The sequence below is a fragment of the Eucyclogobius newberryi genome, unplaced genomic scaffold (genome assembly GCF_026437365.1).
Source record: "Eucyclogobius newberryi isolate DKJ021-1_F unplaced genomic scaffold, fEucNew1.0.hap1 SCAF_7, whole genome shotgun sequence".
Classification (NCBI taxonomy): domain Eukaryota; kingdom Metazoa; phylum Chordata; class Actinopteri; order Gobiiformes; family Gobiidae; genus Eucyclogobius; species Eucyclogobius newberryi.
The window spans coordinates 31511048-31526595 of record NW_027316389.1 but is presented as its reverse complement, the minus strand read 5'-3'; the positions used below and the strand labels follow the sequence as shown (position 1 = coordinate 31526595).

The 15548-nt window shown below is 39.0% G+C and overlaps 1 protein-coding gene across 1 annotated transcript; it reads left to right on the top strand.

Annotated features, from left to right (window-relative positions):
* The first annotated feature begins 1719 nt into the window (after positions 1-1719).
* Positions 1720-15198, top strand: prr5a (proline rich 5a (renal)). The gene is made up of 11 exons (XM_072435137.1): positions 1720-1967; positions 3805-3935; positions 6996-7121; positions 8163-8243; positions 8710-8758; positions 9359-9416; positions 9485-9576; positions 9782-9922; positions 11647-11782; positions 12849-13124; positions 14053-15198. The coding sequence occupies exons 2-11, from the start codon at positions 3805-3807 to the stop codon at positions 14343-14345; spliced, it is 1383 nt and encodes a 460-aa protein (XP_072291238.1). The 5' UTR covers positions 1720-1967; the 3' UTR covers positions 14346-15198.
* Positions 15199-15548: the final 350 nt, after the last annotated feature.

Below are 15548 nucleotides of genomic sequence, written 5' to 3'. Positions count from 1 at the left end.
CAGAACAACAGGGCTCGAGAAGTAAGATTGAAACATGTTTTTGAAGCTGACTAAATACTACCACAGGTTGGATGTTTGTTGCCAGCCTGGTAGTGTCTGGCAAAGGGTCTGTTATTTAGCTTTCATGGTGCAGGAGGATTATGCCAAATGTTTGAGTGTGACAGATGGTAAGACTCCCACTGTGTTAATGTGGGTCAGCACATGACACTTTATGCCAATGGATCCAACAGATGCAAACAAACACTGTTTTGATGCCAACACAGGTGAATTCAGCCTCAATGACTTCACATTTGCAGGAACTGTACCTCAGTGGCAGATTTGAAGGACTACCTGTGTCTGTCCATTTTTATTTATTTACTTTGTTAATCTATTTATTTACAAATGTATAAGCATACATAGTAACTAACTACCCTATTTATTTATTTTTTTATTTATGTATTTATTTATCAGACTATTTGAAAATGAAAATAACATGCTATACATTCCAGTTTAGGTTATGCAATAAATCATTTATAATTTCCCAGGTCACACTTTAATAAGAGGTTTCGATCTCAATGGGTTCTTCAATACATTCTGAAAATTATGTTATTTTTGTGGAATAAGCAATATATTTTTTAGCCTTTGGCATTCATATTGACATTATTTTCTGACAAGTTTATAACAAAAAAATATGAAATGTTCTCAAAATGTAGCGTTATTTAATAGGCCTGTATTTAAAAATGAAACGTCACCACCAAATAGTTGATTAGGTTGAATATTTTAGGCTATATGGTGTAGGAATTCAAAACTGTAGTCTTATTTATTTACTTTTTTTTCTTAGGTGCAGTGCTACATCAGAAACAGTCCTGATGAAGACTCATGAATGATGCAGTGGGCCACTTGAGTTATGACCATAGAACACAGTTCAATAAACACAGGAGTAAGCCACAGAACAGAGCTCAACCCCATCATTTTCCTCCACACACACACACACAAACACACACAGACACACACACACACACACACACACACAAACACACACAGACACACACACTCACACACACACACACAGACACACACACACACACACACACACAAACACACACAGACACACACACACACACACACACACACAAACACACACAGACACACACACTCACACACACACACACACAGACACTCACACACACACACACCCACACACACACTCACCCACACACACACCCACAAACACACACAGACACACACACACACACACACACAAACACACACAGACACACACACTCACACACACACACACACAGACACTCACACACACTCACCCACACACACACACAGACACACACACACACACACTCACCCACACACACACACACACACAAACACACACAGACACGCACACTCACACACAAACACACACACACACAAACACACACAGACACGCACACTCACACACAAACACACTCACACACAAACACACACACACAAACACACACAGACACGCACACTCACACACAAACACACACACACACAAACACACACACACACACAAATACACATTTATAACACTATGCGCGTGCGCGTGGTGCTCGCAGCCACGTGCACGAGCCCAGGTCCTTTGCATCTCGTCAAAACAAAGCGGGGGCGAGCAACGAGGCAGCGAGCACCAGGCAGAGCACCAGGCAGAGCACCAGGCAGAGCACCAGGCAGAGCACCAGGCAGAGCACCAGGCAGAGCACCACATCGGCACAGCAGGGCGAGCGAGCCGAGCCTTCCCCGTGCGTGCTTCATGAATGAGTCCCACTACCATTGCGCCCACCGGACCCCTCACCGTGCTCCTCACACCCGGGACACTGCGCTCTGCGGCCGCGGGAGAACGGAACACGAGTGCCCAGGCTGTGATCGGATGAACCGCTGGATACCACATACTTTCCATTGGTGATACATGAGCGTTTCCGCCGCGGAGGAACTCGACGGGACACGGCACGGTGGGTACACGGGACACGGCGGGTACACGGGACACGGCGGGCGGGATGAAGGAGCCTGTTATTGTCAACTTTTGGGCTATTGTGGTGCCAATCCTGCCTTCTACAGGTCAGCTCTGGACGGGCACCGCGCGTGTGCCACGTTAGCCCCGCGTGTGCTCGTGCTGGTTCCCCACAGGTAGATGGGGAAAACAGGGCAGCTCCACGTACGCACGGCGCGGCGGCTCTGCCCCGGAGACGCGCCGCTGCCGCGCCAATAGGAGCCGGCGTCAAGGGCGTTTATCAATAGAAGAATGAAGTCAAATCGATATGAGAGTGAAAGAGACGCACAGGAGAAGACGCGGCGGTGGAGGGGGTGGGGTGGCTGGACGCTTTGCCCAGACTGCTGTGGCATCATGGCACGTCTGGAGCACGCAGCGTGTTGTCTGCTGCGTCTGTTTGCGGGAGTCTACTGTACACGCAGCCCTCGGACACGCACACACACGAGCCTTTTGAACACTCGTGGGTGGCGTGTGGGAGAACCTGGCGTGGCTTTGTCTGAGCAGTGACACCCCAGACTGCTGTTCTCCCCCCTGACCAGGCGAGGGTGCTTTGTTATGATGTGTACAGTAGGTTTCTATGGGGAGTCACCCAAATGAAGGCTCTGCTCCTGTAATGCCATATTACAACATCATGCGTGGGTTTTAAAGGAATTAGGTAGACAATATGCAGTTGGTTTGGTCTAATCTGTGTGTATGGAAGGGTTAGAGAGGAGTGTTTTCAAAGTGCTATTATGTTGTAATAGCAGGTAACAGAATTGAGCGTTGCACATGCAGCCAAGACTGTTTTTTGTAGCCTGCAATGAGTGACTGATAAACTGTTGTTTTCAAGCCTGCTGTTACATTTTGAAACATTATATTATTTGTCGTTTGAGCCCATGACCTTGTTACAACAGCGTTTCCGCATCATTCGTTTACTGATAGTTGTATTTCGATTGATTCCTGCATGTTTGAGTGATCGTGTATTGTCGTGCAACTGAGGCTTGAGTGCTCAGAGAATTCCTGTTTTCACCTACCCCCCATCCTCGCCCGCATCCTTGTTCCCTTAGTTGGGATTTTTAAATAAATAAATATTAAGATTTCAAGTATTACATGTAGGTTCTAAATTGTCACGTAGCCACTTTAAAAAAAAATACAATCCACTGCTTGTTGGGGTGAAACGTCACTGTGAGGAGGCGGCGCTTCTGCAGTTGTGAACAGGACGTCAATGGACCTGTTTCTATTACTAAAGCGTTTTAAATCAATATTGCACTTTCCAATGAACAAAAAATGAAGATCAAATTATGATCTACTTATGTCATAGTTCAATACTAAGAACATGAAGAAAAGCACAATATGTCTGCTTTAATGTTATGGACCTTCTGGACTGGATAGTCTTTGCACAGTTTTTAAGTATCGTTGTGGGTTTACAATGTATGTAGATGAAACATCCTGCTCAAGACTATAATGGAAATCAGGGTGTTTGTGGTTGAAAGTTGTAGTTGGTTCCATTTCAAGCTAAAATGGCCAAAATGATTTGTAATCTTCTGGAAACATGGACAAATGGTGGATGTTTGCTAATATGTGGTGTGATTGTACTGTTGAATATGTATGTGCAGCAGGTGTGTGTTTGTGTAGGCGGACGATACTAAATATTCAGCCTTTATTTCTTGTTTTCTTTTTACTATGTATATGTAAATGAGGTATACTTGTGCCATTACATGTGAACAATATATAACATGTGAATGTACTTGTACGAAGGACACTGGGATTTCACATCATTTAATTAATCTTTAATGATCCATACTTCGTCTTACGTGCAGATGCTTGACGGACTTCGGCGGAGACATGCCTCGCGGACCTCGCCCAGGCCTCTGTCCCTTAACTTCAGCACCTTCTCGGCTCCACCCCCCAGCCCGGACCTGGACGGAGGCAGTGATCACCCGATCCGCAGGTGAGCTCCATCAGATCCTGCACAAGAGTGACGCACATCTCACCACATCCGGGCAAAATCATGAAACATACATTAGCATTTACCTCACCACCACTATCCCTGCTCTCCAGAGATTTAATTAACTATCGAACATCGCTTTCAGTGCATGTTGACCTAACGATAATTATCTCCTGGAGGGATTCTTGATTGACTGATTTCCCAGCGCTGTACTGACTTAAGCTGGTTTCTGTGTGTAAAAGTGGGATGTGGGCGTCTGTTTAGGTTGACTTCAATGACTTTTTAGGAGGAATAAAAGAAGCTATTTCTATACATGCTCACTGGATTGTTGTACATCAATCGTATGTATTATTAATGGATGTAAATCAGTTTGATGTAGAGAGAAATCTGTATATGTTTCAGTGGGGAAAATTATAACTATTTTGCTAGATCAGGCATCAAAATTCCACTCTTAAATAAGGATCAACACATAATGTCGCAGTAAAAATGTTTAATGTTATGATTATTGAATGATAAAGTTAAGTAATTAAGTTAAGTTAACATAAACAGCCAGATATAAAAGCTTTTTACACTCAGGTTTACTTTAGAGTATAGATTGCACTGAACTGATTGAGCTGAAAAGTATTTAGTTACCTATTTTTGCTTCTAAAAACTGGTCACAATTATAATTTTTTCATGAATAATCACAATAATCGCTTAACTGAATAATCTTGACATCCCTATTCTTAAATTATTTAAGGTGATGAAAAATAGCAATATTCATTCTAATTTCAAGTATTAGAAATATTTTTTTTTTGGATGATAAATTGGTGCATATATCAATATTGCTAATTCCGAGGGATTACTGACATTGGGCTGATATTTATGTTTTTTGGCTAATGATTTTTCTAATTTGAATGGAAATGGCTTTGTGTTTACACAATCAATTACAACAAGTATCTTATATCTGAGAAAATACATTTAAACAGGTGTGAACTCAACCACACGTTAACTTAAATTTGTGGAACTATGTGGCAATAAATCTTGGGCAAATATCATATTATCAGCCATGACCGCACGTCTAATATCGGCATCTGCTAAAAAGTTAATCCATATTTGGACCATCCCTATTATTAACACAAACAAACGTGAATTGTTGATCCTTTTGAGGTGGTGCAGTCTGTGTTTTGTATTAGACAGGGTTCGGTTCAGGACAGCTGGAGATCGATTACTAATGAAATGACAGTTGCAGCTTATAGTGTTTACCTATTAATGATGACAGAGGAAAAGTACAGAGAAAGTGCAGTAGAGTATGAAATGCTTTAGTTATTGTATAATCTTGACACAAACAACACATCCATCGTCAGGAGCATAGATTGTATTAGAGATCTCATGGTGCAACAAACACTTATTGCTGTAAAGGCATATATATATATATATATATATATATATATATATATATATATATATATATATCATATTTTCTTGCGCTATAAAAATGACAAACAGACATTTAGTGCAGTCTTTACATATATGGATTGACAGTTGTATTAAAATATTACAGCTAATTATGTGTTTAAGTAATTCAGGCAAATTGTAAATATCATGTGGTAGTAGGAACTAGTGTAAAATTGCAGTTTTTTTTGTAGTTTTTCGTTTTATTTTATTAATTTGTTGCCTGCTCATATCACATCTCTTAATAACAATATTTAAAACACAATAAAAAGAATAATTAAACAAAAGAAAAGAAAGAAATGAGTACTGAAAATAATCTCCATATTATAGCAGTAATAATAAAAATAACAATTGGGTAAGAATAAATAATGACACATATTACTATTGAAAGAAAAGGGAAAAATGAAAAACGTAAATAAATACATTATAGAATAAAGAAATAAGTGGAAAGGCGCAGATAGGTCGAACAGAAGAAATATGACAGACGATGGTGAGAACAAAAGAAAAGATACAGGTTGGGAAATTAACTAAACAGAAGCAGAAACAAAGGATAGAGAAAAAATACCAAAAGCGGACGTGGAAGACATGAGCACATACTGTTTACAGATGATGCAAGTGACAATTGTAATGATGTTTTTCAAAATTGAGCATGGAAAAATCTGCATTATTTTATCGTTGTGATCTCATAGACACATGAGATATATAAACCTACGACAGTTTATGGATGGGCATTGAGCAAAATGAATATCTCTGGAGCATCCTGATAACAATAGTCATTCATTGTTATGTTAATCCAACAGTAATGCATTAAAACAAAACCTCTACAAAATCACAAAAGTGCAGAAATATCACCTCGAACATTACTTTTTTCTTTTTTTTAATCAACTCTACATCATTTTTTACTAGAAACAATATATTTTGCAAACAATATTTCTATATAATTAAATACATTCTCTTTTTACAAACCAAGCACGATGGCATTGATAACAGGAGCAGGAACCCCTCTTCAGTGTCACACATTGTACCAACGCTTCCTATTCTTGTTGTTGCTGTTATGAATAAGCTGTCGGACTTCCTCCTCCTCCTCACGCACACACACACACACACGCGCACACACACACGCACACGCACGCACGCACGCACACACACACACACACACACACACGCGCACACACACACACACACACACACACACACAGTGACAGACTCGGGAGTGCTTAGGCGGCACTTCCACTGGCATCTGTACCCTGCATACATATATTCCTCTCCTGCTTCAATGCCTTCTATTGTACAGCGGCGTGGCCCCATCAGAGCATGTGCTATTGTTTCTCCAAATCTGACACTTCTATTCCTCTCTGCTTGGCCCCGCCCTCTCCGCTCTTAACACGCCCCCCTCCATACCCGAGCGCATCATTCCGTCCTACTTGTCACTGGCCTCAAACCGCTGTTTTTTTCGTGCAGTTCTTGTGCATGTTTTTTCTTTCACTTTTCCACTCCTGCGTTCCCCTGCAGTGATCGCCTTCCATCCCATTCATGCAGCAGCTCACCGCCTGACCTGGTTTCTTTCTGCCTGCCTCTGATCCAGTTCTAAGTGTATTTTGTGCGTGTCTTCTCTCGTTCCACCATGAGGACCCTGCACCGGCTGAAGCTGATGAGCTCTCCAAGCCTGAGCGAGCTGGGGAAGAGTGAGAAGAGTTCACCAGAGGACAGAGGGGAGAAGCAGAAGAGGGCCGGGGCAAACGCCACATGGAACAGGTACGCAGAGTTTACCAAACGGGCAAATGTGTTGACATCAGTCATGTGTCAAAGTGGCAGCTTCTGAGGTGGCGTAAACAGCTGGAGTAAGTCACAAAGGAATGCCTACTTGAGATAAAGTAAAGGACTACGTAGGTCTCGGGATGGAAAGTAAGTAGGTACATAAAGCTTGTCCAAAGTAGATCATTGTTTAAGGTCAAGACTAGAGATGTCAAGATTATTTGGTTAATCTGTAATCCTGATTATTAAGTGACAAATTAATCATAAGGAATAAAAACTAGACATTGAAATGTTAGCATTTAAATACAATCTGTTAAATGTATAGTGCATTTTATGAATGTTTAAAGCTGGTCACATACTATTGGAACAGTAATCTATAGAATGAAAGAAAATAAGACTCCCCTAGTTCAGACACACATAACAGTTTTGTTAACTGCCAAAAAGGTATAATTTTGCAATTGTAACATAGGGTTAGGGTCCTGACCCATTAGTATAATGGGAATAAATACGTGAGGGTTGTTGGATACTTTTTAATGTATTTTTATGAATAACTTTATAAACAACATTATCCACCAAAGAACTGCTAACACAGTTAAACACACGTCAAAGACACATACCGATAATTATCAACATTGAAACATGTTCTTACATATTTATCTATATTAGACCTGTCATGATCATTACTATATGGACTTATCCTTCAATAAATGATGGGACAATATTTTTCTTTGGAAATGTTTTGTCACTTTTATATCTAATTATAGTTACTGACTCATTATGAAAGTGTTTATTTCTGCTATTTATTTAGTGCCGCCCCTTGTATGATATTTGACATTTAGAGAAGGCTTTACTGTTGTTGGAGCTTAAAGTTTATTGTCTCGTGGCATTTCAAAATATCACACTTCAATATGTGTTATCGTGACAGGCCTAATTATTATATTACTACAAATTTCAACACCTCTTTCCATTTTCCCTTCCCACTTTTGAAATACCGTAATGTGCATAGTTCATCTCATGTCACGTTGTCATTTTTATTTGCAGCATTCACAACGCTGTCATCGCCGTCTTCCAGAAGAAGGGCCTGGCTGATAACGAACTCTACGCCCTGAACGAAGGCGTCCGGTGAGCCGCACAAAATGCCTCTGAGAAACACATACAAAACAAAACAGCCTGATCTTATTTGTATCTATTCTAGTCTATTTACCATTTATGTGTTCTGCCCAAGAGGCTTTTTTATGAATGGGTTAGTTTGTGTGTAGGGTTTTGTGCCTGAGCGGTCATGTGCTCTCTTAGGTCAGATATCATTTCATCATCTCCCTACACCAGTCCACTTCTCTGACCACACACTCGCAGAAAGAGAGGTTTCATCAGCAGAACACACAAGGAAGCTGACAGTTATTTTTTACTACACAGGAAACAGCGCAGGTGTTCAGTGTTTCCAGCCTTTTGTACTGCTCTCGTGTCCCATTAATAGCATGTAGAAAAAGCATCAAAGGGCACATTTTCCCACAGTTGTGTTGAGTCACGTTATTATAAATGTGTTATAAATGTGAATAATGTTAAAAACAACATTGTTATTTGTTTGCAGGCATCTCCTGAAAACTGAGCTGGGATCATTCTTCACTGAATACTTACAGGTAACAGGCAGTAGTTTAGGAAAAATGCCTAAAAGATTAAATAGTGGGAGATTATCAAATGTCTGGGAAAAAGATGCATTGTTTTCTAGATCCTGATAACAATAGTCAGACAATATTATTATGTATATCCAACGAAAATGTGTTAAAACATGTCTTTAAATGTATTAGTTGAGGTTTCATTTTCAGAAAGATATGAAATGTCTGTAAAATGAATCACAAAAGTGCAGAAATATCACCTTCATTTTATTTTTAATCAGCTCTTTTTGTAACTTTATTGTTGTTGCTATAAACAATATAAAAGGTATTCAGTAGATGTTTGGCATATCTTCTAAACAACATTTATGATACTATCGATAGCTTTACATGGCCCATAATCCTTTGCTCTATATCTGTACAGTCAACCTATCGAAAAGCCATTCATGTTTTGAAATAATGACAAAAATGTTGACATAAATTACACATTTATTCATACATTTAATTGATATTGGTGTACTCAACTTGGAGCCCAAAGTAACTATTATAAAATGTTGAAACAAAACCAACTGTCCAGAAAAGCTAATACAGCCAATTGCAATTTAAACCTGGAATTCTCTTTTACAGAATCAGCTGCTCACAAAAGGCATGGTCATCCTTCGAGACAAGATACGATTCTACGAAGGTACAAAGCTCCATTCCCAGCTTTAAAATAAAAAAAACATCCAAATTGACTGCAATATGTTTATACAGGTCAAAAGTTGCTGGACTCACTGGCAGAAACGTGGGATTTTTTCTTCTGTGACGTCCTCTCGATGCTTCAGGCCATCTTTCACCCAGTGCAGGTACAGAGCCTTCACACAATAACTCAACACCTGTATTTGAATGCAGCAGGTATTATCAGTTAGTAATATTTACATACATTTACCTTGCTAGCGTTTTGGAAGTATTGTACTCGTGTTTTCTTTTGTTCTTCAAGTATGAGTTGTCTTTGCCGCCCTACGTACCAACCTTTGTTCATTTATCTGTACATTACGTTGTATTTGCCAGGGTAAAGAGCCGTCGGTCAGACAGTTGGCGCTGCTGCACTTCAGAAACACCATAGTCCTGAGTGTGAAGCTGGAGGAGGCTCTGTCCAGACCTCGGGCCCGTGTGCCCCCCTCGGTCACTCAGATGCTGCTCATTCTGCAGGTGACCCTCTCTAGCCTTCTCTGTTCGGACGTACTGCCCAGTCAGTGTGGAGCCTTTGATAAATACTGCAGGTTACTTTATGGTTAGAATTTTATAGCATCAAAATTATATATTGCAAAAACAGCCATATACTACAGTATTTGTTTTGCTAAATGTTAAATGTTAACCATGTTTTAAATGTAAATTTGTAATCTATCTTGTCTAAGGTTGAAAAAAGACTTATACATCAAATCCATACTCCTAAACATGTCGTGTGCTGAGAGAAGAGGTTTTATAACCAAAACAGAGCAGTAATTACATCAAAATGACACAAACAACACGTCAAATTCATGTTTTTGATCAGGTACCTCTTGGTGGCTTTAGATTCAAGTTTTGTGAGAAACTCATATTTTCCTTTTCGCAATCGTGTCAATAGAAAGAATAGTCACTAGATTAATTGATTAGCAAAATAATCGCTTTTCATAACACATTAAGTACTACAATTAATTCCATATGATTTTATTTATTTATGTTTGTATCTATTTCAGATATCAATTTTCATTAGTTTGCATGGGTTTAGAATGAAATGGCCTAACAAAAGTACACATAGATTACAGATAGGTGTTATTTTGTAAAGAGTGATACAAATAATTAAAGATTTAATAATAACTAGTTTTTATGTAAATACAAAGGTTATTTTGTCTGGTAAGCAGGAGTGAAAGTTGCTCCACCTTACGCACAGAAAAGTAATCCCACTTAAATAATTTACTCTAGACACAAACCATCACCGAAGACTCTTAATTTATCTTAATTGTGCCGGACTGTGTACTTTTTAGATTTAATTTGCTGAACTCTTAGCACTCACATTGACAGAGCTCATTCATTTGGGGTCTTGCCCCTCCGTCGCCATGAGAGACGATACGAGGAAACGATCCCAGCACATGCACAAAGTTTATATTGATATGCAAATTAGCCGGATGCATATATAACTAAGTGTTAAGTGCTTTAAGCGCACAGAATCCTTTTCCCAGGTTAATAATAGTAATGAAAATGGCAAAGGTGAAACATAATGGCCACATAGACAGTTTATTTTATATTAGACTGTTTCCTTGTTTTCCGTCAGAGCTACTTCAAAGTTTAAAAAGTTACACCGTTATAGTCAAGAACTAACTGTAGCTGTTCATTTTCATTTGATATGCCTTGGTTAAAACATAGGCCTGTATGATCTAACCTTGACTAAATATGTTTACTTTGCCTTTGTCAGGCTTCTACAGATTACAGAATTAACCTATTATGCTCAGAAGGTTTGCTGGACGTGAGTCAGACTTTAATGTTAAAATACTTGAGAAAACACTCTGTTGAGGGAAAAACATTATGAGCCTGATTCGAACACAACTGAAAATAGAGCCTGATGTTTATATTAGAATAATTATATCTACACCAAATTATAGGTGATTTCTCTGTTTTTTTAACTGTAAGATATATTATTGATGTAATAATGTACGGTAATGTAATAATATCAGCAAAAAAAAATAAAACTGCTTTTACTCCTGCTGGTAAGTACAGACAAGTTAAGTATTGTAATCTACTCCACTTCAAATCTACTGCCTCCTGGCCTCATCTGGGAGTATAACATCCCATTAGCAAAACAGTTAATACTGTATGGTCTTACTTTCATGTATTTCCATTTGGATGTATTTGTAAATGAGCTGATCGTTGACTTCACATGCACATTCTTTTGTCAGGGGGTGCATGACTCTCGTGGTATCAGTGAGGAATACCTGAGGCTGGAGTCCCTGGTTCAGATGGTGGTGTCGCCCTTCCTTGGCACACATGGACTGTACTCCGGAGATGGTGTGGAAGCCAACTGCTGCGTTTTAGGTAAAAGGGATACTATCGTTCTGCACAGGGAGAACAAAGGAGCTCTTACAAGGTGCGCTCACTAGGCCAAGTCCTCAACGGGATTTTAGCCAACATTGCATTCATTCCATTTTTTAGACTTGAAAGGTGCACTATACTGCCCACTTTGGACTCTCAGAATGCTTTTGAGCGAGATGATTGGATTAGAGAGAACAAAGACTCAGGTAAACATGAAACGGCAAAAAGCAAATATTAACATATCATTATAATTTCTCTCCAAACGCTGACTTGATCTTGTGATGAACCGTCGTATTTCCAGTGATGTTAACTTAATATGTTGAGCTGAGAGACTGAGAAGGCCAAGACTGAACATCTTATATTTCCAGTGCATGATGCATATAACGTCAGCCAAACCCAATTACAAAAAACAGGTTAAAACTCAGTGTAGAGAAATTAAATAAACGCAGAAAAAGCTGACCATAAAACCAGTTTCTTGTTTACTCCAGCTACAGCTACATCTCACAGCGCCACAAACTTGGAATTACTAAACATGTTTTTGTGAATTGCTGAGATGGGTCTCATGATTAAAAAGTATAATTCAGGTATGATTTAGATATAGAAGTTATTTATTAAGAAAACATTTATGTTTAGGTGACGGCAGCTGCTCAGACCTGATGGTTCTGCTGCTGCAGTGGAACTGTAACTGGGCTGAGAAGGATGGGAAACGAGAGTGTATTTATTTATTCTTCTGCTTAACTTTAGACAGTTTACAGTGTATGACCATGTGTTTGTTTTAAGGAGAAGCAGCACAGAGAATGAGGACTGTGCTGACTACAGCAATTATTTTTGTGTCAACAATTACCCTATGTTGATGTGAGGAGGATTTCTAAGGATTTTCTAAAGACTTGCTCACTTGATGCAGAGGACAAATCTTACAGCTTAAACTTTACTTCCAACAATTTGAAAAACAAATTTATGAAAACATATTCTTTTCTGTGACTTAAGTATTACTTGACTGACCAAACTAAACCGAGGTCCGTGGCAGCATCACTCACATGCATTGTATCTTTACATCTCCTGTCTACAGAGAAGCGTTTACCATGGGGCCTGGCCAAGTCTGCTGATCAACTGTCCAAGAACCCGGTGGTGCGGTCAAAAAGCTACAACATTCCCCTGCTCCTGACCCCGGTGGCCGAGTATGACCCAGATTCCAGTTCAGTTGGCAGTGGAGGGATCCGGCGCCACTCGGCCTGTGAGATCATATCCTGCCTGGAGAAACAAGGTCTCGTCTACACTGACCGGATCCCGGGATCTGAACTGTCTAGCTCCTCCAACAGGCTGTGTGTGGGCCCCCAGTTCAATGGTAATGACACCAACTCCAATGGGCTTAGCTCAGTTTGGTGTGTAGAGCAGTATTTTCATTTAAGTTTTAGTTGCTTAGAAATGATGATATATATACATATATATGGTATATATGGTATATATGGTATATATGGTATATATATATATATATATATATATATATATATATATATATATATATATATATATATATATATATATATATGATATTTAGAAGCCATTCGAATTCAATGTGGCTGTAAAATACAAAACTGATGTAACATTTGTCAAATTAAATAATAGAACACTTTTCAAAGCTATACTGTACTGCAACAAGTAAACTCCAGTAACAGTGTTGTTGCTTCAAGATTTTTAAGTAAAATGTATTGTGGGGAAATTTTAAAAATAATCAAAGATAGTGTATGTAGAATTAGTTTTTACAAATGTCATAAACATGACGTATCTTTGTCCTCAGATATGCGGTAAAACATTTTCAAATCAAATATTGCTTCTACTGATGTTATGTTGATTTAATTACAAAAAACATCGGACATGATGGTCAACTGTTGATGTTTTCATTTGATCTTTTGGTTCTTAAGATTGAAGTGAGTCTCACCCGAGTCTCTCATTTGTGTTGCCAGTTTCAATGACTAAATCCAGTGTGTTTAAATCTATGCATCCTTTCTTATCTGAATGGTCACTACCTAAAGCTGCAGCTCTGTAGATTCTGAGCCGAACATGAGCACTGGATGTGTCTCTATCTGCACGTTAAGACACTGGCAACACAGGTGCAGATTTGAATGTAGTTCCTTTTTTAAACAGTAAGAGCAAAGGTTACATACCCTACAATTAAATCATAGGGTGATTAAATCATAGGGTGATCAAGACATGACTGAAGTAAATGTAACCCACTTGAGGCTAACCTTTGTCTGTTTTTTTTTCCTTTGTAGGACTTGTACAAGCAGGAACCAGCACGAACCTGGCCCTCCCGCTCTCATCTTCCTCAATCCTTCCTCTTCACTCCTCAGGGCCCCTCCATGGCACTGAGGCCACCACAACAATGACTGACCTGAGCAAGGGCGCATCCTCCACCCCGCCCAGCGAATCCTCCAGCCCCGAGACCATCATCGGGCAAGTGCTGGAATCCGCCGACTCGGACTCCGAGGGGATCTTTATCGACTTCCCTCTTCACCCGTCAGAGGCTCTTGGATACAGCCGTGAGAGCAGGCAGAGCATTGTGTAGCTGTGATTGCCTTAAGGAAACCAATCCCAGTGTGTATTCCATTCTACAGATATGATTTACCACTACTGCACTCGCCTGGCCGGTACCTTTTATAATTTCAGTTGTGCGCAAAAGAAGTACATAGGAGTTTCAAGTGCATTCTCTGATGTGTGAAAACTTTGTAGATCAAATAAAACACTTGAAACATCAGTAAGAAGTTGAAACTCCATCTGTGCAGTTGTAACATGGTTTGCTACTATGATAAGAGGTACATTTACTATTTCACACTTCCGGTACTCCAAAAGCAACTTAGTAAAGAATATAGTAAATATAAGGTTTTCACACAACAGCATGTTTACATTAAAACAATGGCTGATAAAATCAACATAGGAAACACGTTATGTATTCCTAACTACAAATTACTTTTCAACTTATTTATTTATACTTTTTTATTTTCACTTTTGTAAAACGTCAGATTATAATTATTATTTTTTTGCCAGCGCTCTTAGGGTCTTAATGCAAAAGCTTCTATAACTAAGTGACCACATTTGCTCTCTAGTATTGTGAGCTTTGTACAAGATCTTGTTTATATTTGTACGACAAGAATGATTTGATTGAATGTCGTGTCACACACTGTATTTTGCATCACCACTATAATGTATATAAAAGTGCTTTTTTTCTTGATTTTTTTTTTTATAATTAGATGGTGTAACGTCAGCTTTTACCTAACACACTTTTAATAAGGGCTTTTTAAGATAATCTTTTTAAATGATGTTTTACCTCAAGTGTTTTGTACATTACTTTTTTTGACAATCTTTATGTCTACTAAGTTGTACTTTGTATTAAACTTGCCCAGTAAAAATCAATGACTTTGTGATAGTAGTCTCTAGTCATTTGTTTCATCAGAAAATCTTCTATCAGTAATAATTCTGAGCAAATTGTACAGAGGAGCTCCCAGTACATTTGCATAGTAGAGTTTGCATTTCTACTATGGAACACGCCTGGACGAATGAGGGATTACACCGACATACATTTGCATAGGTTATAGCTTTTTGTTGTCACTTTAGTTTTGTTTTTATTTGTGACCATAACAGTTCTGTTTAGAGAAGACTAGAGCATTCACACTTCATAATAAAGCAGGTAGAAAAAGCTTATGTATTTTACCACTATAATAATGCTTTTATTTCGAAAGAACGCACTTACATTGGACCGGAAACTGCGAGT

Coding starts and splice junctions, on each gene's coding strand:
- prr5a (XM_072435137.1), top strand. CDS start 3,805: ATGCTTGACGGACTTCGGCGGAGACATGCCTCGCGGACCTCGCCCAGG. Junction 3,936..6,995: donor AGTGATCACCCGATCCGCAG/GTGAGCTCCATC, acceptor TTCCACCATGAG/GACCCTGCACCGGCTGAAGC. Junction 8,244..8,709: donor GCCCTGAACGAAGGCGTCCG/GTGAGCCGCACA, acceptor ATTTGTTTGCAG/GCATCTCCTGAAAACTGAGC.